This window comes from Triturus cristatus, chromosome 9, assembly GCF_964204655.1.
Source record: "Triturus cristatus chromosome 9, aTriCri1.1, whole genome shotgun sequence".
NCBI classification, from domain to species: domain Eukaryota; kingdom Metazoa; phylum Chordata; class Amphibia; order Caudata; family Salamandridae; genus Triturus; species Triturus cristatus.
Window position 1 is genome coordinate 1463046 of NC_140592.1, and position 21655 is coordinate 1484700.

At 47.1% G+C, this 21655-nt stretch overlaps 1 protein-coding gene across 1 annotated transcript in view; it reads right to left on the bottom strand.

The window, feature by feature from the left end:
- Positions 1-973: 973 nt before the first annotated feature.
- The window catches only part of LOC146797213 (uncharacterized), a 118958-nt gene continuing 98276 nt past the window's right edge, over positions 974-21655 (bottom strand). Inside the window, exon 9 of the mRNA XM_085624171.1 lies at positions 974-7748. Coding sequence (XP_085480297.1) covers positions 7048-7748 — 701 coding nt within the window. The 3' untranslated portion in view covers positions 974-7047. The remainder of the gene's footprint in view (positions 7749-21655) is intronic.

Consider the following 21655-nt stretch of genomic DNA (forward strand, 5'->3'; position numbering starts at 1 on the left):
CGAAGATCACATCCGAGCCCGATGGCGGAAAAAATAACCTGAGGATGGAGCCGAAGCCCATGCGCAATACGATCCAAAGGAGGAGTCACCGACCTCGTGACTTCCAAAGACTTTCCAAGAGGAAAAACAACTGCAAACATCCGGGCCCAACACCAGATGGCGATCTATGCACAAGTGTGTAATCTGCAGCTCATATGCCTCGAACTTAAATATACGTTCTCATCTAATGTTAATCAATAATGTCTTCTGGTTATATAACCTTCATTCTGCCAGTTAATTAATGCATTTTTTGTACACATCTCTGAGCCTTTCCATCACCCTGTGCTGTCCTTTAGGCTCCACAGGTTCACATATGCCTCTCTGATTTGTAATTATTATATGGGGTTTTTCATTAATATTATGTTCTTTATACGTTTCAGATGTTTTGTATACTATTTTGTGTGTTTCTTTTGTAATACTGGCTATCAGTGGTCCATGGGCATGCGCACTTGCTTTAAAATTATTAATAAATACATTTGCAACAATAAAAATGTTTTTTTTTTTTTAAAAGCATTTGAGAGATGGCCCATTGATGCTTTATTAACACTGAAGGTTTTTCAAAAAATTGAACAATATTTTAAAATCACTGGAGCTTGGTGTGCATCCCGAATATCGAAACCACAGTATAAGTGAGACACAATAACGAGGACAGAATCTTGAAAATAAAATATTGACAGGTAGGTAAGTCTAGATTTTCTACATCTATCTCCACATAGAATTTCCAATACTGCCCTCATATCTCATGGTACGTAGATGTGGCGTTAGAAATAATAAATCTATACTTCCCTACATGCGCTTACCTTCCAATATTGTGTCCCTTGATTCTGTCCTTGATGTTACAGTCCCATGATATTTTTGGTGACAATATTTCATAGTACAATCCTCGAGCTAAGTACATTTTAGACAGCTGTCGTATCAAGATAACACAAAAACGTTTTTAGGAAAATATTTTTATTTTTCTGCGATGTTGAAAGATTGATACTGCGGTCCACAGCTGTAACCCAGAGGTCTTTTGTTCTGGTAAAGGATGCAACAACCACCTGAGGATTGTCAGCAGAGCCAGTAAAGGGAGCACAGACGCCACATACTGTTCAAACAATGTCAGTTCTATTATAAAAATCATTGAGTAATTACATTTACTGTTTTTGTAACCTTTAAACCCTATAAAATCTCAATGCTGATCAAACAAGATTTGATGTTACAATTATTTAGAAGCCAAATCTTTCCACAAATCACTATCTATCTATTAGATTAGGCTAATTTTCAACACACAACCACCCATTAAAAATACAAAATCTAATGCAGCGCATAAAAGTAATTAAATACAAAGAACAAGGTGTGTGATTGTAATGTGTTAGATTATTTGTAAATTCCTGCTTTACCATTAATTAAAATCAAAGCACACACAAACCAATTGTAGAAACCTAACCATAATGTTGGGGAGAAAAAGCAGAAGGGAATTGTATTTTTTCGGTATGTCTGTTTCAAAGCAAAGATTTACTGTATTCATAAACTTTCAAGAAGAAAACTATGAAATAAAGGCACTTGCATCCAAAATATCACAGCTTGGGTCACAAACGTTTGTGTCATAAAAATTGAATTCTTTCCAAGCACAATAGCATATTTTGCAGCATTCTTTAAGCATTTTAGTTTATTTAAATTCATTACTTTTCAGTCTTTTTCATTCCAAAATGTAAACCTTTTCTACTAAATTAAATCCTCGAAGCAGGCTGCCAGGAGATGTTTACAACACATCAGCACTCGAACGCCGGGGGTGCCTGCTAGAATGATGAGCCGCTGTGGGGTCACTACAAGTATACTGCATTGCCCACACCCAAGGCACAGCCCAACCCTGGAATCCTGCCCTCCCGAATGCCTCAAACTTGCCACTAAACCTTCCAGTGCTTTTTTCAAGGAAATTTGAAGGAAGACCAATTGGACCAAACCCTATTCACAGGTCACTCTATGGCCCACTGGTGCTGCACACAAAGTTCATTCACAGACTTGATAACCTGTTCGTCAAGAGCATTCTCCAACTACTTAACCTTATATCCTCCACATCGCACTGCAGACTCCGGCATGAACTGAGCCTTACAGTTTTGTCCCTACAGGATAACATTGCATTCATCAATTACTTCTGGAATACAGAGAAAGTTAGCTTGAAAGAAATTCATTCACAAGGAAGCAATATTAACAAACATTACTTGCAGTCTTCAACTCATCGATGATTCAACACAATTACTTTACATTCCAATTTTACAAATATAACATGCTCCAAAGAAACTGACCAAAGATCAAAACTATATCGCTTTATGTAAAGAGAAAGATGAAACAGCTGAATGTATGTTAAGCCCAAATTTGTTATATAACCCCAAAAATAATTGTGTACTTTCTTCAGGGCAGCCAACACTGGAAGAGTGAAGAAGGGTGCCAGTTACATTTAACAGCTTTATTGGTTGCCTAATTAACTTTCTTAACATGGCAAACAATCTGTTTCCTTTTCTCGTGTATCTTTCACAACATTTCTGGTATTGTGATATTACATACATCAATCTCCGGGCAGAAAATCTGGGTGGAATGAATGTAATGAGAATATTAGAGCAGAAACAACGTGCCTTTAACATGTGGAAAACGTATCTCGCTCTTCCTTTCATGTAAAGATTGACTCCCACTTTTAACATCTGTCACTATGGTTACAAAAGCAGAATTCTCATCAGCACCAGGACTGGGGCATGGGGAGCTGGACACCAATTCAAAGGACTCCATTGTGGGCAATAACTAGTGTTAACATACCCCTCAAGATGCCACCTGTTGCAGCAGCTCCTCGTTCTAGTGTCCCGGGGCATAGCTCCCACGCGTGCAGCAGGAACAGTGGCACCGGGCCCAAAAGGTCTGATGGCCATACCGAACCCTCATTGTTGATGTATTCTGAAATTCAACAGCAGCCGGGGGGCAATTTCCGTCCTTGCACAATGTGTCAGAAAGAAGCCAGGATTGAGAGATTGCAGCTGCAAGCGCTGTCCATCAACTGTCCCCGTTAGAAACCGTGATAGAAATGACATTGGAAATATAACATGACTGAATTACTCTGTGCTATTTTTGGGGGGTGAAGTGTCCCTTTAAATGAAATCAGGAGAATTTGTATCGCGCACATATCACTCACATGAGTCTCATGGCGCTTGCAGACTGCTCAAGTGGACGGACCAGGGCTAATTAACATAGAGCCAGGTTTTCAACTCTTTACGGAATTTACCATGTTCTGGTATGCTACGAAGATGGAAAGGCATTTTGTTCCAGAGCGATGGTGCCAGAAAGGAAAACAAACGGCCTCCTTGCCTGACGGTGTTAATTCTTAATGGAGTCAGCAATGCCGCATCACTGGAACGTAACGTTCTGGACGGGTAATACCACTGTAGCTTTTTTCGCCAATATTTTGGACCGGTTCAAAGCATAAACTTATGTGTGAGACACAATACTTTGAAGCGAACTCGTTTTTTAACCGGGAGCCAATGGAGAGTATTAAGACAAGCTGCAGAAGGGGATCTATACACAGACCAGACCTCTCTTGCCCTCAGAGGGATAATATCCCAAACTGCTGGACTGGAGGGGCTCTGAAGAGAATGCTCTCCCTCCTGGGATCACTTGCCCCAGCGCCACCCCTCCCCCCCCTCTTCCCCCAGGCATCCTCCTCCCAGATGATGGAGGCCTCACTGTGAAATGGACAGAGATCACAGAGCCGGGCACTGAGGTCAACAGTGTCACTCAAAATGCACCCCTCTCTAAGACAATGATTACTGTGCCCGTTATCCAGGTTCTGGAGATGATGATAACTGAACTGCGGGTCAAACGACGAGGACTGCTGGCCTGGGGGTATTAAAGGGAGCTGAAGGATGGGGCACTGGTTCCATAGCCGCAAGCGGTTGTGGAGATGATGACAGCTGAACTGCGGGTCAAACGACTAGGACTGGTGGCCTGCCTTAAGTTGCACATATGGCCTGTCCCCAGTTCAGAGGGTACACTGGTACCATGAAAATCCATACCCGACTGGCGGTTAGGAAGTTGCAGTAGTTTGGAGTAATTTTTCTGCCAAGCACTGGGATTCCAGTTTACGAGTACTGGAACCATCTGTAACCCCCTCGCTGCTCCTTGGGCTAGTGGTCTCCCATGGACTATGCCTAAGAGCAGGCACTGTGCATAACCAAAGGGGATGATGGACGGAGTATTGAACATTGCAAACACTTACCACTCCGCCACCCCAGTTCAGACATGGCCATATGCAAATCAGTCTGACCATGTGCCTGATGGGAACAGTCCAGCCCGAACTGCCAAGCCAGGTCTTCCCTGGACCGGAAACAAGCATCCTGGGACCGGTTTCTTGCTAATCAGCCAGGCTAGCTTGAATCCAGTGGCAAAGTGAGCAAGGGACCCATGTCTGGGCATACCCTGCCAACTTAGGGCAAACAAAGCAAAACCAAAGGGGATGATGGCCGGAGTGTTGAACATTGCAAGCACTCACCCCCAGTCAAATGATCTCGGTTTAATCCATCATCATTCTTTAGCTCACTCCGCCACCTCAGTTCAGACATGGCCATATGCAAATCAATCTGACCCTGTGCCTCATGGGAACAGTCCAGCCCAAACTGCCAAGCCATGTCTTCCCTGGACCGGAAACAAGCATCCTGGGACCAGTTTCTTGCTAATCAGCCGTCATCAGCCAGGCTAGCTTGAATCCAGTGGCAAAGTGAGCAAGGGACCCACGTCTGGGCATACCCGGCCAACTTAGGGCAAACAAAGCAAAACCAAAGGGGATGATGGATGGAGTGTTGAACATTGCAAACACTCAACCCCAGTCAACCAAAGGGGATGAACAGCAGGCACAATGCACTGCACATCGTTCATGTAATCCTGCTTTCAGACCGTTTATTTTGCCAGGCTTTGTATGGGCTTCTGCTTTTATGGAGGTCTCATTGCTTTGAGCATTCTGAATATGGAACGTAGCGATGAAGAGCGGGGCCGTTGCGCGGTAGTGAGTGAGGAGTTGAAATAGTGTACTGTTCGTCTGCTGATGGTACCTGCGCTGGGTAGCACACTAGGGATAGTATTGTTCTCTAAACTAGTTTCTGACCTAGGAAAACTTCACGCATAAGCACTACACTATCATTTACACTCAAGTCTCTGGTTAGGAATTGTCTAGAGAGTTCTTGTCCCCATTATGTATCCTCATTTTATGCATAGAATGTAGTTTTATGTGCACAAAACTACTTTTTTGTTTTCATACAAAGTAAAAGACTGGACATTGAGGCCCCTTCCCCCAAAGTTAAATATACAAGTGAGTATATTTACTTGCATATATACTTACACTTACACCTTGGTGTAACTCTCCACTTTTTTGCTATCACCATAAACATTCTACTTTTTCGCTATTCACCATTTCCGATTGGATTTTTACATCGAGGTGCAGACTTGCATGTCTCCACCCCATCGAATGAGGGGATGGGGAATCCTAAAATTGAAACCTGAAACTAAAATTATTTAAATTTATGCTCTATCATAATCATTTAAACGAGAAACTAATGTAATTAATTTAAATAATTCCTTACCTCTACTGACTTACTCCAAAGCTGCCTTGAAGATGTTTGAGTTTGTCTCGACACCTTTAGAGCTGTTGTAATATTAAAACTGTATATTTTGAATGGCAGGGGTCTTACTCCTTGTGAGTGTGTGTTTGTATTCCACCTGAAGCTCCTCCTTATATTTACCTGCCCCCTTCCATTTACCAGAAATTATTCCCCATTTTCCCGCCACACAAGCTAGCCCCTCCCACATATACTGCCAAACCGCCTAAGTAGGTGTGCGAAGAACTCTGCCAATGTGGCGGAGAATTCTGCTCAGAAAAGGTAGCCGAGATAGAAGTTTGTGGATGGCATTTTATACAAAATGCAGTTTATGAATCAAGGACTGAGTTATTAATGGGTATTGTTGGTTCTTACTGTGTGAATAACCCTCATCACCTCTTCATTAAGACTTCATCTGCTCTGCCTGGTTACTACAGAGAGTCAAGTGCTACTGGGGAGCACTTGGTAATTCATTTTGGGGTCCAGCAGTATGGGGGGGGGGGGAACTGGGAGAGCAGTGGTAAAAAAACTCAGACTGTCACAGCTTGAGCCCCCTTACCTCCGATTGCCCTGGAACCATCTAAATCAGGGCGGTCATATTGGAAAATGGCAAAGGAAATAGGAATACTACAGAAACTAATCGACTGACTATACAGAACAGGCCAAACATAAGCTTGAGTTATTATCATGGAAGACAAGACCTTGTTGACATGTTGTTTATGTCACGATACAGAGTGAGAAACAGGAATCAGACTATTGTGGTAAACGTGCAGTGACCAGAGTCTCATTGCTAGCCAGAGCAGAAAAGGGTAGTTTGTATGTATGTAGTTTGTATGTATGTATGTATGTATGTATGTATGCAGTATTTGTACAGTGCGACCCCAGCCAAAAGACAGCTAAGTCAAAGACAGTCACTGATTGATAGGTCGGATAGTTGGGTTTTGGGAACAGAATGCACTACTACTGCAATGTGATGTATTGTTCTTCATACAAGCGTGTCTTCAGCTCTTTCCTAAACTGGATTAGCGTTGGAGTGGTCCTGATGGATACGGGGTGATGTCCCAGATGCTGAGTTCATAGATGGAGAAGGCCATTTTTTACACTTCTTAGTCTGTAGTCTGATGGTGTCCGGGCTGCAGTTGTGCTGGAAACCACCAGAGATGGTGAATTTGTCTGCAAGGTAAGCGGGGATGCTGGTCGTGATGACTTTGTAAATGATGCAGCTGGTTTTTAAAATGGTGTGAGCCACCAAGGGCTCAATGGAGTTCCATCAGAACGGGGGATAGGTAATCTTATGATGGGGTGTAGTTCTCTGAGTTGCAGAAGCAAAATACAACTTCCTTTTAAACCTTCTGAAATAAAAATTTAGTTTGGTGTTGACAGAGTTTGCTTTTCATATTGAGGCATTTCCCACAAGCAAAATATTCATACCGTCTCTCATGTGTGTTTTCTGGTGAAGAATAAGATGGTCTTTTCGATGGAACGTCTGGTCACAATCCGAGCAACGATAAGGCCTCTCTCCAGTATGGAGCCTATAATGCATTGTTAGATTGGACTTTACATTGAAGGTTTTATCACATTCGCTGCATTGATATGGTCGATCACCCGTATGTGTTCTCTGATGCCGATCGAGAGAGCTTTTCATACTGAAGCATTTCATACATTCGAGGCACTGGTACGGCTTCTCTCCGGTATGTGTCCTCATGTGTGTTTTAAGATTTGCGTTCTTGTGGAAGCCTTTCCCACATTCAGTACACGTATACCATGTCTCGTTCAGATGACTGCTTTGCTGACCTGTACAAAGCATTTCATTTCTTGTAGGAGTATCACTTTTAGTGCATTCACCGGAAATTGGTACAGGATGTAAACCAAAGTATGTCTGACTGCCGACAGCCCTTTCACAGTAAGTATTGTTTAACTGTTCAAGACCCCAACTGATCCCAGACCAGGGTCGCCTTTCAGAGGTAGTTCTCAGTTCCGGGTCCCTAATAATGCTCTGTTTTGCTTTTCTGGATGAAGCTTTCAATGGTGCTGTTGAGTTAATACAGTGTAAGTATTCACCTTCACTCCTTTCTGTGCTTAAATCTTCATTATCTGTTAAGTTAAGACATATATAGGTACAATTATTCACAGGAAACCCTCTGATATACATTATTAAGCATGGTTTATGCCATGACTTGAAATAAAGCCATTTGGTTAAAGTCATTTATTTCACATTTTTATTATAGCACCACTCTACCTCGTAATAGGCGTCAGTGCGCTGCAAGCAACAATTGCAGAGATCCAGATCTCCACCAATGGCGGGACCAGGATCTCTTAACAGTGAGATACAAAACAATGACCTAGTAACTTACAAATTAAGCATCAGTGAGGAGTGAAAGCACTCCTCCTGCGTGAACCAAGTGAGGAGGATTCTTTCAAGCCTTGTTGTTGACCGTGAATGTGGACGCTTGTTTGAGGCAGAGGTAGATGAGTCAACCCGTACTAATATCGATCCAATCCTGCAGGACCGCTCCTTACAAAGGAGATCGCTATCCTTTTAAATCAATTGTTTACACATGTGTGCGTGCTCACAAAATAGGTGTTTGTTATAAAAAAAAAAAGCAATATTTCCTCAAAACTTATGAATGTCATAACCTCCCTGCTACAGAGCTGATCACTGCTCCTGCATACATAGAGCCCAGGACGACTAAATAACATGCAGATGGTCCATGGGGCTAACAAGATCAAATTAAGATGTCTACTTATGTGTAAAGCAGACCTTTCCAGCGTCCATACACTTTCCCGCATCCATACACTTTCCTGCATCCATCAATATTTCCATGTTCACCAGTGTTTGTGAAAAGCTAAGGGCCTCGTTTTGCTTCTGAAAGACAGGGAAATGATAGGATAGTGCCCCTTTTTGACATGGTCACCCCCACTTTTTGCCTGGTATCTTTTGCAGATTTGACAGAAGATCACTGGGTGGCTGCTAGCCAGATCCCCAGTGCCAGATCTCTTTCCCTAAAACTGTACAATTGTTTCCCCAATTGGCAATACCTTTAGCACCCCTTGCAAGTCCCTCATAAATGGTACCCGGGGTACCTAGAGCAAGGAGGCTAGAGTGCGTCCTTAAAGGCTGCAGCATGTATTGTGCCACTAAGAGACTCTCGCCACACTCGTGCAGACTGCTGTATAGCGCGAACTAGACCCGAAGGTATCAGAGCGCCTTATATGAGCACCAGTTATGTTACAGATGGACACGTTCATTTTTGTTAGGCACGGGTAGATTTAGTGATTTACCCAGAATCACAGAATGTTGAGCGTCCCTGCCGAGACTCGAACCTTGTTCCCCAGCTCCGAGGTCGACCGCCCTGGCTGTTAGGCCACATTCTCAGGAGGCGCTCCCCCTCTCAAGCTAGCACCATCCCTAAGGTAGGCTACCTGAAGTGGACACAACTTTTAAAATCCCACAATCTTATTTTTGGCAGACTTAGGCTTTCCGGGTCAGGATTATGCCCACTTCCCACAGGAAGTGGTCATATAGAGGGTGTAGACACCCTAAAGGTAAGTAACCCATTGGCTACTACCTGTCACCCCCCTAAATTGAGTGTGTAGGTGGCACCACTGACACCAAAAACTCAGATTAGACAGATCAAGAAAAAGAGGACACCAAGATCTGCAAGAAAGAGCGAGAACTGAAGACTGCTGTGGACTTTCGGTGCCAAACCCTGCCTGTCCGCAACAAGTCCCAACACTTGTAACTAGCGACTCGTCCTGCAGCTGACTAGCTTTCAAGAACCCCGGGAGACCGCCAGCCTTCGCAAATAGACAAATAATCTCCCTTGAGCTACTCCCCTGCAGTCCGCAGGCACCAAAAAGCAAAGTCTGGTTCACTGAGTTGCAGCTCACCAGCCAGGCCGACACTGCAGCCCCCCAGGAAGAGGTACCTGTGCTCCTGAAGGTTAGATCTATTCCTCCACCAAGCGAGAGGACACCAGGATCAACGGAGCCGCAAAGGACTAATACCAGACCCCTTGCAGCAAGCCAAGACCACAAGAGTCCAATCCGGGCTCCAACGACACTGAGCAGCCGTCGAGGGACGTCAAAGCATAGACCGGCTTCAAGAGTGGCCCAGCTGTCCTCATTTTGTACCCCAACAGGCAAGACTGATGACCGCAAGACTCCAGGACACACAGAGCCCAACAAACCTCTTTGCTCTGCACCTGAGCCCCTCCAGCCTGAGTACCAACAAACTAACTGTGCTCCCTTGTGACCCGAGCCTCCCATTGGGAGCTCCCGGACTAGTCCCCAAGTCCCCCGCTGCGGCCTGTTTCTAGGTGTCCACGCCCGTTTCTCTTTACTTGCGTAGTGCGCACAGCTACCAATGCAACCAGCACCTCTGCACCCGAATGCCCAAGGGCAGGTAACAAAAAACTGCTGGTAGCACCTTGGACCCCTAAGACCCTAAAACCGAAGGAGACCCCAAAAGTCAACTGTAAATACCCGTATTCCATCCATGCCATTTTTTTTTTAACAACAGATTTTATTGGGTTATTTGTCAGGAGGACGGGCGACAGCCCTACAATGACCTGTAGGAGAAAAAGGATTAATCTCACGAACATACCAGTATTTCTCCCGATTACCAACACCTGCCAAACATGCAGGTGATACAACAGAAACAGAAGGCAGACAGTACTCGATCTCAAGACAAGAAAACATGGCATAGTGGCATAGGGTTTCATTAACAAACAGTGTAGTAAAGTCCGGTCCATGAGTAGTTGAGAGTATGGTGTTCCACTCAGGGGTCCGCGGGCGGCAGAGGGGGAAGCACGATTCCTCGATATGAGGCCCATAGAGTCCAGATTTTCCGATGTTTTGCAGGGCATCCCCGAGCTAGAAATACAGCTATTTTGGCCCCATGCATCCATCCAGTTCGGTCTTCCATTTGCCTAGGGTCGGGGGAGATGTCGCTTTCCATAATTGTGCAATGTCCCTCTTGACGATGGTGAAAGTCAGAAACAGTAAATGTTGCTTTACCTATTCCCCCCAACAACATCAGTGCTATGTAAGAGGAAGAGCCGTGGGTGAAGCGGGAGCACCCACGATAGCACCTCATTTAGGCAGGACCGAATTCAGAACCAAAAGGGTTGCAACACTGTGCAGCTCCATACTGTGTGCAAGAATGTACCCTACTCCATGTCACACCGAAGACATGTGGGGGACTGGATTACGCCCATCTGCCAGAGTCTGGTCCGAGTATAGTAAGCCCGGTGCAGGTATTTAAACTGTATCAGGCGGTACTGTGTGGAGACCGCCGAACCCTGCGGGCTAGTGATGGCTTCAGCCCAGTCGTTATCAGTCAAGTCAGGAATGTCGGCCTGCGACGCAAGTCGCGTCTTGTCAAGTGTCGTCGATGTGTGGGTCGTCAGGGTCTGGTATATTTGCCTGATCTTGTGGAGGCCAAGGTCGCCCATCAGTAGACGTCCTTCTAATGGGTGGAACTCTAGAAGGGTCTCAAGCGTGTGAATCAGGGGAGTGAGTGCATGCCGGAGTTGAAGGAATTTGTAGAATTGTGTTTTATGCAAGTCAAACTCCGCCTGTAATTGCTGAAAGGATTTCAGTGTAGTATACCGTATTACATCGCCGAGGTCGAGATCCCCACGAGGTCCCATCCCCGATACCCCTTCAAGGCGGCCACTGGGCGGAGATATGTACCCTGCCAAAGTGGGGTTTTCTGAGTGAACTTTCCATTCCAGCCCATCTGTCGGACTTAAGCCCGCCATAGCTGTATCACGACTTTACCAGCAGGTGGCATAAAATACAGGTGTGTGGCACTATATAAGAGATGAAGAAGGGAACCCGTTCCATCGCCGCATGCTCGATCGCGTATGCCGGCTCTGTGGGGGAGTTATACCACCATTCATTCACTATGAGTATGTGGGACGCCACATAGTATGAGTAGCTGTCCGCTGCTGCGATCCCTCCACAGTATGTGGATTGTGCACACGTGCAGAGAGCGACCCTAACCGCACCACCGTTCCAAAGGAATTTGTTTTGTATGGCGTCAACCTGTGTGAACCAGGAGCGTGGAATTGGGTAAGGGAAGTTTTGGAGGCGATACAAGATACGGGTTAGTGACACCATCTTAAAGATGGCCGAGCGTCCATATAGAGACAAGGGAAGAGAGGATCATATTGCCGTTTCGCCATTGAGACTTGTTTACAATGGGGGTTATATTATGTGCCCAGGAGACCTTGGGGCATGGAGATACGAAAATGGCAAGGTATTTAAAACCATCCGGCACCCCGGATAGTTGCGAAGCCTAAGTATCTCGACCCTGGTGGCCGCACACCGGAAACAGCACGGATTTTGCGGGGTTCGTATGTAAGCCTGTAGTTTCCCCGAACACCCTGAGGATTTCCAGTATATGGGGCCCAGAGTACCAGGGTGTCTGTCATAAAAAAAGAGGATATCGTCCGCGTATAACGCGATACGGTCAGATCGCGACTGAGACCACTCAAAACCGCGGAGCACCGGGTCGCTTCTAACCCACACCGCTAATGGCTCTACCGCAAGGGCGAATAAAAGCGGGGACAGGGGGCAGCCCTGCCAGGTGCCTCTTTGCATAGGTAAAGGGTGGGAGTGGTGCCCGGCGATGCGCACCGACGTCGGTAGGTTGGTGTAGAGCAGGCGCACATACGCAATGAAGCACGGCCCAAAATTGATAGCTTTGAGTAATTGGAAGAGGTAAACCCAACTCAGCGAGTCGAAAGCTTTGTCAATATCGGCCAGAAGCATGGCGGCCGGCCGACCGAGCGCTGGAGCAGCTGCCCTGGCGTTATGTACCCTCCGGCTATTGTGTCGAGTGGCTCTTTGGGGCATGAAACCCGACTAGTCAGGATGTGTCATGTCTGAGACACACGCCCGTAGGCGATTGGCAAGGATTTTCCCAGCAGTTTGTGTTCGAAGTTAATGAGGGAGATTGGACAGTAGGAGGTGGGATCGTCCGGAGGATGGCCGGGCTTGAGAAATGACACTATTTCCGCGTGTCGCTAATCCTAGGGCAATATGGATAGGTCTTTGGCCTCCTGGATTGCCGCCAATAAATCGGGGCCTAAGAGGTGTACATTCGGCTACAGGAATTCCTTAGGAAATCCATTAGGCCCAGGGGCTCGCCCGGGGTGTATCGCATTGAGAGCACCTGTCAGTTCTTCTACTGTAATTGGGGCGTCCAATTGCTCGCGTAGATGATCCGGGAGCTTCCATCCATGCCTTTTTAACCCATAGGGAAGCACTGTGCGTAAAGGGACATTTAAGTAACTATTTTACTTACCTGCAAAATTTTATATTTCAAAAAGAAATTACTTGCTATTAAAGTTCTTGGTATCAAAATGTATTGAAAAATATGACTTATTTTTCAAAAATGGTCTCACGTTTTATTGATGAGTGTGTCTCATTTATTGCCTCTGTGTGTGTGTGTCAAAAAAGGCTTAGCACTTCCCTCTTATAAGCCTAACTGCTCGTCCATGCTACCATAAAAGAGAGCATTTAGGATATAATTTGTGCCTTTGTAATCCAATGGGGATTTGCGCAGGCTCTTTACATAGTGTACCTCCTTCTGGTCCACTATTTAAAGAGCCAGCTTACTACAGTAATCCACAACAAATATGGGGAGGCGGTACACTTCCCACCAAAACTGACAGTCCACCGGCTCTAGTCAAAGTACGGCAGACCATCACGCTTCTGCGGGTGGAGCCCCTGAGGGATCCTTTCGCGGAAACCCTACGTACACTGCTTGATGACGTTGGACCTTCAGTGTATGGGCCTTAGACTCTGAGACTGCCCCTCCCCACATTTAGGATGGACTTTCTGATTTTCTGTTTAGGACCACAATGAAAATAGTGTGTGGCTAGAACAGGAAAAATGAAAATAAAAGTAATCCTCACAGCCTGGGAAAAAACTCCCAACGTCATTAATATTTTATTTTTTAAGAACAGACTCTTTTCAAAACAAAAAAAGTGGCCGCATGAACCATGGTAACAACTCAGCAAACTTTCTGTGACTTTAGAAGTGCGGCTGTTGGTGGGGCGCCCCTGAAGACACATAAATTGTCACGTAAGGAATTTTCTTACCGAGTCTAGTGCGCAGAAATGTTTCCCAGTTCCGGTTCTTGAAGGTTCTGGTCCATCCGAAGCAGAGGAAGCCACGGTGCTGCTTGACAGTGTAACAGCAAGAGGAAAAAACCCAGAAGGGAAAAACCTCTGGCTGAAGCGGAGACCCAGATACACCGGCAGGAGCGAAGATACACCGGCAGGAGCGAAGATACACCGGCAGGAGCGAAGATACACCGGCAGGAGCGAAGATACACCAGCCAGAGCTAAGATACACAGGCAGGAGCGAAGATACACCAGCCGGAGCTAAGATACACCGGCAGGAGCGAGGATACACCGGCAGAGCGAAGATACACCGGCAGGAGCGAAGATACACTGGCAGGAGCGAAGATACACCGGCAGGAGCGAAGATACACCGGCAGGAGCGAAGATACACCGGCAGGAGCGAAGATACACCAGCAGGAGCGAAGATACACCGGCAGAGCGAAGATACACCGGCAGGAGCGAAGATACACCGGCAGGAGCGAAGATACACCGGCAGGAGCGAAGATACACCGGCAGGAGCGAAGATACACCGGCAGGAGCGAAGATACACCGGCAGGAGCGAAGATACACCAGCAGGAGCGAAGATACACCAGCAGGCGAAGATACACCAGCAGGAGCGAAGATACACCAGCAGGAGCGAAGATACACCAGCAGGAGCGAAGATACACCAGCAGCGCAGATACACCGGCAGCAGCGCAGATACACCGGCAGGAGCGAAGATACACCAGCAGGAACGAAGATACACCAGCAGTAGCGAAGATGCAACAGCGAAGATACACCGGCAGCAGCAAAGATACACCGGCAGCAATGCAGATACACCGGCAGCAGCGCAGATACACCGGCAGCAATGCAGATACACCGGCAGCAGCGCAGATACACCGGCAGGAGTGAAGATACACCGGCAGGAGCGAAGATACACCGGCAGGAGCAAAGATACACCAGCAGGAGTTGAAGGTACACCGGCAGGAGTGAAGATACATACACCGGCAGGAGCGAAGATACACCGGCAGGAGCGAAGATACACCGGCAGGAGTGAAGATACACCGGCAGGAGCGAAGATACACCAGCAGGAGCGAAGATACACCAGCAGGAGCGAAGATACACCAGCGGGAGCAAAGATACACCAGCGGGAGCGAAGATACACCAGCAGGAGCGAAGATACACCAGCAGGAGCGAAGATACACCAGCAGGAGCGAAGATACACCAGCAGGAGCGAAGATACACCAGCAGGAGCGAAGATACACTAGCAGGAGCGAAAATACACCAGCCGGAGCGAAGATACACCAGCAGCAGCGCAGATACACCGGCAGCAGCGCAGATACACCGGCAGGAGCGCAGATACACCGGCAGGAGCGAAGATACACTAGCCAGCAGCAAAGATACACTAGCCAGGAGCAAAGATACACTAGCCAGGAGCAAAGATACACTAGCCAGGAGCAAAGATACACCAGCAGAAGCAAAGAGTGTTACAACACAAAGAAAAAGAAAGATGAACCACGCATTCCTTTACCACGCATGTCTTTAAAACAACATGCCTTGGATAAAGCGCCGTTGGACTATAAAGTCCAATGCTTTCCCTACTGCTGTGCGGACTGGAGATGTAATAGTAAATTCTACTGTCCGAAATCCAGTGCTTTCCCTAAGGCAAGTCGTAAAGTCTTGCATGGTAAAGGAATGCGTCGTTAAGATGCATTTGTTGTTCTGACCGCGTTGTTAAGGAGCGCGGGGTTTAGGCATGCGTGGTTGTGTCATACAACTGTGTGCCTGGTCCCTGGGCATCCATGAATTGGACAGATAGGCTTTCTGTTAGGTTTAGTCCTAGAGAGAGCTGTTGCCACTCCATGCCTTAGAGCAGCGTGGCCGTGGGAAGACCTAGCCCTTCATCACTCCAGCAGGATTCACCAGCCCTCATGCCTGGCCTGTACCATCATAATAGGCCTGAGGGGCCTGGATGTGGATGGTGGAATGGAGTGATGGACCTAGAAGGAAGACCATAAGTGAGAAGCAGTCCAGGACCACCACATAAGGCTACCACCCACCTGGGTGGGTGAGGGATCCAGAGCAGCCCCCAATTTAAATCCTGGAAGGACTCTGGCCTCATAGGGATTTGTAGCAAGTCAGTCTTAGCATCAAGAGACTCCTACATGAAGCACTGGCAGCTCAAGCTCCGTCAACATCCTTGGTAAGAGGTGCGCAGGGAAACGTCAGGTTCACCCATAGGTCTGGCCCTTGTAGTCTGCAAGTTTCCCCACACCCCTGTTACTGATGCTTAAGAGCTAAAGTGTGCAATAAGGGAATATCAGACGTAGCATGAGAGGGGTTGCAGAGCGATATTCGCAATCTCTACATGTCCAGCTACTCCAATGTGACCTCACTAGGGACAGTATTTGTCTGGGGTTAGCGGGGAGACCCAGAATGCATACCATACATAGCAAAGAAGGGAGAAAACCATGCGGCAGAATACACAGCATTATTGTAATGTTAAGTTGTGTTATATTGATTTGTAAAGCGCTCTAATTGCCCAAGAGGGTATTCAGGAGCTTGGGCAGGTGTGTAAGTTTGTGGTCCTCAGGGTGCTTAAACAAAGAGCCTGGTCTTCAGCCTTCTTGTGGAACTCAAGAAGTCAGGAGGAGGCTCTGATGTGTTGAGGGAGGTCGTTCCATGTCTTGGGTGCAACTTAGGAGACTGAGTAACCTCCAGTTTTGCTATTGCGGACGTGGGGAATATGTGTGAGTGAGAGTGAGGCAGAGCGTAGGTGTCTGGTGAGTTGGTGAAAGGGTATGCGGCTGTTCAGGTATGCTAGTCCTGTGTTGTGTAGGGCTTTGTATGTGGGCATGAGAAGTATTAATTGGCTGCGCTTGTGAATGAGGAGCCAGTGAAGCTTCCTGAGGTGCGGTGTGATGTGGGTGTAACGTGGGAGATTGAGTACGAGCCTCTCAGCGATGTGCTGGATGGTCTCTGTAGGAGTTGTTTGGAGATTCCGGCGTAGTGTGTTGCTGTAGGCCAGCCTGCAGATAAGTGTTAGCATGACAGTTCGTCTGGTGTTAAGGTGCAACAATTTGAAGATTTTTCGCAGCATGCCAGAGATGTGGAAGCAGGAGGTGTGCACTGCGTTGACTTGAGCCATCATGTTAAGCTTGTCATCTAGGATGATCCCTAGATTTATTGTGTGGTCTGTGGGTGTGGGTGGTTGCCCCAGCTCTGACGGCCACTAGGTGGTGTCCCATGGATAGGGCTTCTTGCCGAAGACAGGTACTTCCCTCTTATCGAAGCTGAGCTGCAGGCAGGTGGTTTGCATCAAGTCTGATGCCATGGTCATGCAGTTGGTGAAGTTGGTTCTGGCAGTGGTTGTTTTGTCCTTTAGGGAGAGGATGAGTTGGGTGTCATCGGCGTAGGACATGACAGTGATATCTTGCGATTGGATGATGTTGGTGAGCGGTGTCATGTATATGTTGAGAAGGGTGTGTAGGAAAGTGCCCCTTTTTGCATGGTTACCCCCCTTTTTTGCCTGATTTCTGATGCACTTTGACTGAATGTGAACTGGGTCCTGCCAATCAGGATCCCAGTGCCTGTGCTCTTTCCCCAAACTGTACCTTTGTTTCCACAACTGGCACACCTCTGGCACACTTTTTTTTTACGGAGTTTTATATAGTGCGGACTTGACCCAGTATTGGGTATCAGAGCGCTTTACATAGCACAAGTTGCGCTACATGAGGACACATTCATCATTTTGGTTAGGCACAGGGAGATTAAGTGATTTGTCCAGAATCACAGGATGTTCAGCGTCCTTGCCGAGAGTCGAAGCCGGTTCCCCAGATTCGAGGTTGACCGCCCTAGCCATTAGGCCAACTCCTCTCCACATATAAGTCCCTTGTAAAAGGTACCACTGGTACCAAGGGCCTTGTGCCCACAGAGGGTCTCTAAGGGCTGCAGCATATATTGCGACACCCTCAGAGACCCCTCACCAAACACATACCCATTGCCATTGCACACTGTGTGTTTTTGTGCAGCTAAAACTGAAGAGTTGACATAGCACACATCCCTGTGTGCCATGCCACCAACTACTGCCTATGGCATCGGTAAGTAACCCTCAAGCAGTCCTCACAGCAATATAGCCGGGTGCACTATACCACAGGTGAAAGCATTGCTGCCTGAGCGATAAGCCCCTACAGTGTCCAAGTCCCTTATGAGGCATTGTAAGTGCAGTGAATCCATATCGAGTACATGGGCTCCACAGCTCCATGATGGCTTTACTGAATGCTAAGAAGTTGATATCGAACTTTTCAGCATAATAAACCCACACTGATGCCAGTGCTGGATTTACTGTAAAATTCACTCAGAGGGCATTTTAAAGATGCCACCTGAAAACCAACCAACTCTTTAGTGTATGGCTGACCGGTCTCTAATAGCCTGCCACTTCCAGCCATGTTTCAGCACCCCTGAGGTGGAAGCCTGTGTTCTCGTGGGTCAGAAACAAAGCCTGCTTGGGGTGGAGGTGCTTCTCACCTACTGCCAAGCAGGAACAGCATTCAGGGCGGTGAGCCTAAAAGGCTTCCTGCCCTTTGTTATGCTAACCAGGACCTCTCCAGCTAGTGGAGATGCCCGCCCCCCTGACCAAGCCACACTTTTGCCAGCAAAGATTGGCGGAATAATTTGTAAGCAGAAAAGGTGTGCCCCTCTCGGCCACGACCACCCCTAAGGTGTCCCGAACTGAAGTGACGCTCTCCTTAGAAAATCCTCCATTTTGGATGGAAGGATTTTAGCCAATAGGATTAGGCGATGCCCCCTCCCCAAAGGGAAGGGACATACAAAGTGTGTAGTCACCATAAAGGTAAGTAGCCAATTGGCTTCTACCTGCCAGTAGCTGCAACACCCCTACATTAAGTATTTAGGGGCGCCCCTGAACGTTGATCTCAGACTCCTGGCGACCTAAAGAAGAAAAAGGATGAAGAGCCGTGCAGCAGTGAAGACACCAGACGACAGCTGGCTTGGCCCCAGCACTACTGGCCTGTCTGAACCCCTCGAAGAAAGCTGCTCGAAGATGCGATTCGTCCTGCAGGCCCAGCGAACTCCACAACACTGGGTAGACTGCCTGCCTTCCCTAAAGACCGAGAATTCCCGAGCACACTGTCCTTGTCCACAAAAAAAACAACATCAAGGACTCCCTTACCTTCTGGAAATACGAGTCCTGCCGGCTCTGCACCCGACGCCCACGGCCAGAGTCCAAGTGGCCCAGTGAAGTCTCCCCAGCGATCCTGACCTTGAATCCATCGGTGGCTGACCTCTCCTGGACTCCACGAAGAAGCCTGCAGCCTCAGCGCAAAGGGTCCCCATGAGTCCGACCGGCTCCGGTGACGATTTTTTCGACGTCTAAAGGCACCCCTGTAATCCTCAGCCCTGACTTTGGGGAGCCTAGCCGACGCTTCCCAGGCATCCACCGACTTACCTGCCCAGTGATTGGTCACCTTCGTCCAGCCTCCTGGTCCAAGCCTGCAGCATCTTTGTGAAACAGAGTTTCCCCATTCACTTGCATTGGGCGCCTGATGCTGTCTTTGCACCCTGCATCTGGCTGTCCCTGTGCTGCTGGTTGTATAAGCTTGGTGCTGCTTTGAAGCCCCCCTGTGCTTGCTTAAACCCTCTGGGCCTCTGCCCTGAAACTGCGGGTACTTACTGACAAACAGTGCATCTCTGATCGCCCCCAGTTTCCATAGACTAACATTGGGCTCTGGGCACCACCTTTGGCCTCTGCACCCCGCCACCCCTGTGCCGCTGGTGGTGCAGATTTGATGTCCACTTGAACCTTGCCCTATGTAGGTCCAAACCCCAGAAGATGGGAATTGTAAGTCAAGTACTTGCCTGTTACTGTGCATAACTGTTTCCTTCCATAGGATTGCATTGTATTTCTTGCTACTTGCACCAAGTATCTATTTTTCTACATTGCTATATTGCAACTGTTGATTGACACCACAAAGACTTTCTAATAGCACTGTAAAGTATTTCTATTGCTATTTGCAACACATTCCTACTGTACTTGAAAGTATTTCTAATCTGAAACTGACGCCTGCAAAGTAATATTTTTGTGCTAACATTGGACTTGGAGTTAGTCATTGAGTGTGTGCCCCATTTCTTGGCTGTGTGTGTACAACATATGCTTAACACAGCACTCTGGTAAGCCTAACTGTTCAACCACACTACCACAAAAGAGCGTAGGGTATTATCTACTTTAGCCGCTGCAAAGCCTCTGGGGATCTACTGGACTCTGTGCACATTATACCTTACTTTGGTATAGTACATACAGAGCCAGCTTCCTACAGGGTGGGGCTGATGAGTGATCCCCGTGGATCTCCGCTTATCAATTTCTTGTTCTCTGATGTAAAGGGTGGCAGCCTGACCCTCTGGCTTCTTCCAGTGAGGAAGGAACAAACCCATTTGAGAGCGGATCCTCGTATGCCCATCCCGCGGAGTCTTCTGATGAGGGTATTATGGGAGACAGTGACGAAGTGCGCAGAGACTTATTGTAAACTGACTCCGAGATGGTAGTAAGCCAGTTATCTTGAGTGGATACCTCTCCAGTATTTCATTTAAACGCTCTTTCTGTCCTTAGTCTGTTGTTGGTACATTGACGGCATTACTTGTTGGATTCCTCACCCTTGACATAGGGGTTTTCCAAAGCAATATACTGGAATGCCCAGTTGAAATGATTGTCTGTGGTAACCCAGCGATATCAAAAGAATCTTGTGGGAAAAAATGGAGCCATTTCCAAGAAAGAAAGCAACTTGGACGATGCACTGAAATGAGCCATCATACTACACGTGTCAACAATGACCCTGATTACTGAACAACCTCTTGAGACTGGAAGATGCACCATAAAGTAAGTAAAAATAACACACCTAGATCTGAAGAGATTTCTAAAGGGCTTGGAAAACCAGCTGCTGTCTTGAACTCTTTACCTGTGTCCAATTACAACAAGAGCCTACATAATGCCTTATGTCACCTTTAAAGACGGACACCAGAAATGACGAGATACCAATTCTGTGGTGGTTTTCACACTATGATGTCCTGAAATAGGTGTGTCAAGATACATTCTCCTGATCTGTAATTGTCATTCAGGTTCTGGTAACCACAATCTCTTGGGCATAAAAAGGCAGCCCCTCCTTTTTTTATTGGTTTCTGATAGTATACAGCTAAAAAAACAATGAAAAAGAAGACACAACAAGATTCAAGCAATCATGGAGAAGGTTCGTACAAGTTACACAGCACAAGTCAAATACATGACAACTGTTTCAGCATTTGCAGTGAAATGTGGTTGTTTTAATTTGTTTGGGCCCTGTTGTTGGCAGCCCGTATGCTGTGGGCAGAAGAGAGGATAGGGTGAGTCGTCCCCAGCCTACCTCACTGCAGAGTCGGCCACTTCATGTTCGTGCTGGTCTTGTAGAGCCAAGTAGGTGTTAAGGGAGCTCCATATATCTCGAGGGTGGGATTTAACCGGCATAAGTCTCCAGTACTCCTCCCTCCTCTCCTGAAAGTAGGTCATGTCTTTCACCCAGCCCTTCTCTCCTCATAACTAGGAGCAGACTCAGGAATTAGTTTGCGGGAGATAGCTGAGGTTTCCTTTATGTACCCCAGCAGGAAGACCAGCGGCTCTCTAGGAATGTTTTGTCACTTAATCCATACAATCAAAAACTTTGTTCCAGAACTCAGCCACCCGGTCACAACTCCATACCAGGAGCAGGAAGTCAAAAAACAAGGTAATTGATGGAATGCTTGAATTAATCTCAGCCACCGGCGATCGCTCGGTTACGCGTTGCAATCTATGAATGAATGAAAGAGCATTTATAGAGCGAGCAGCTGCTTAGAAAGTGT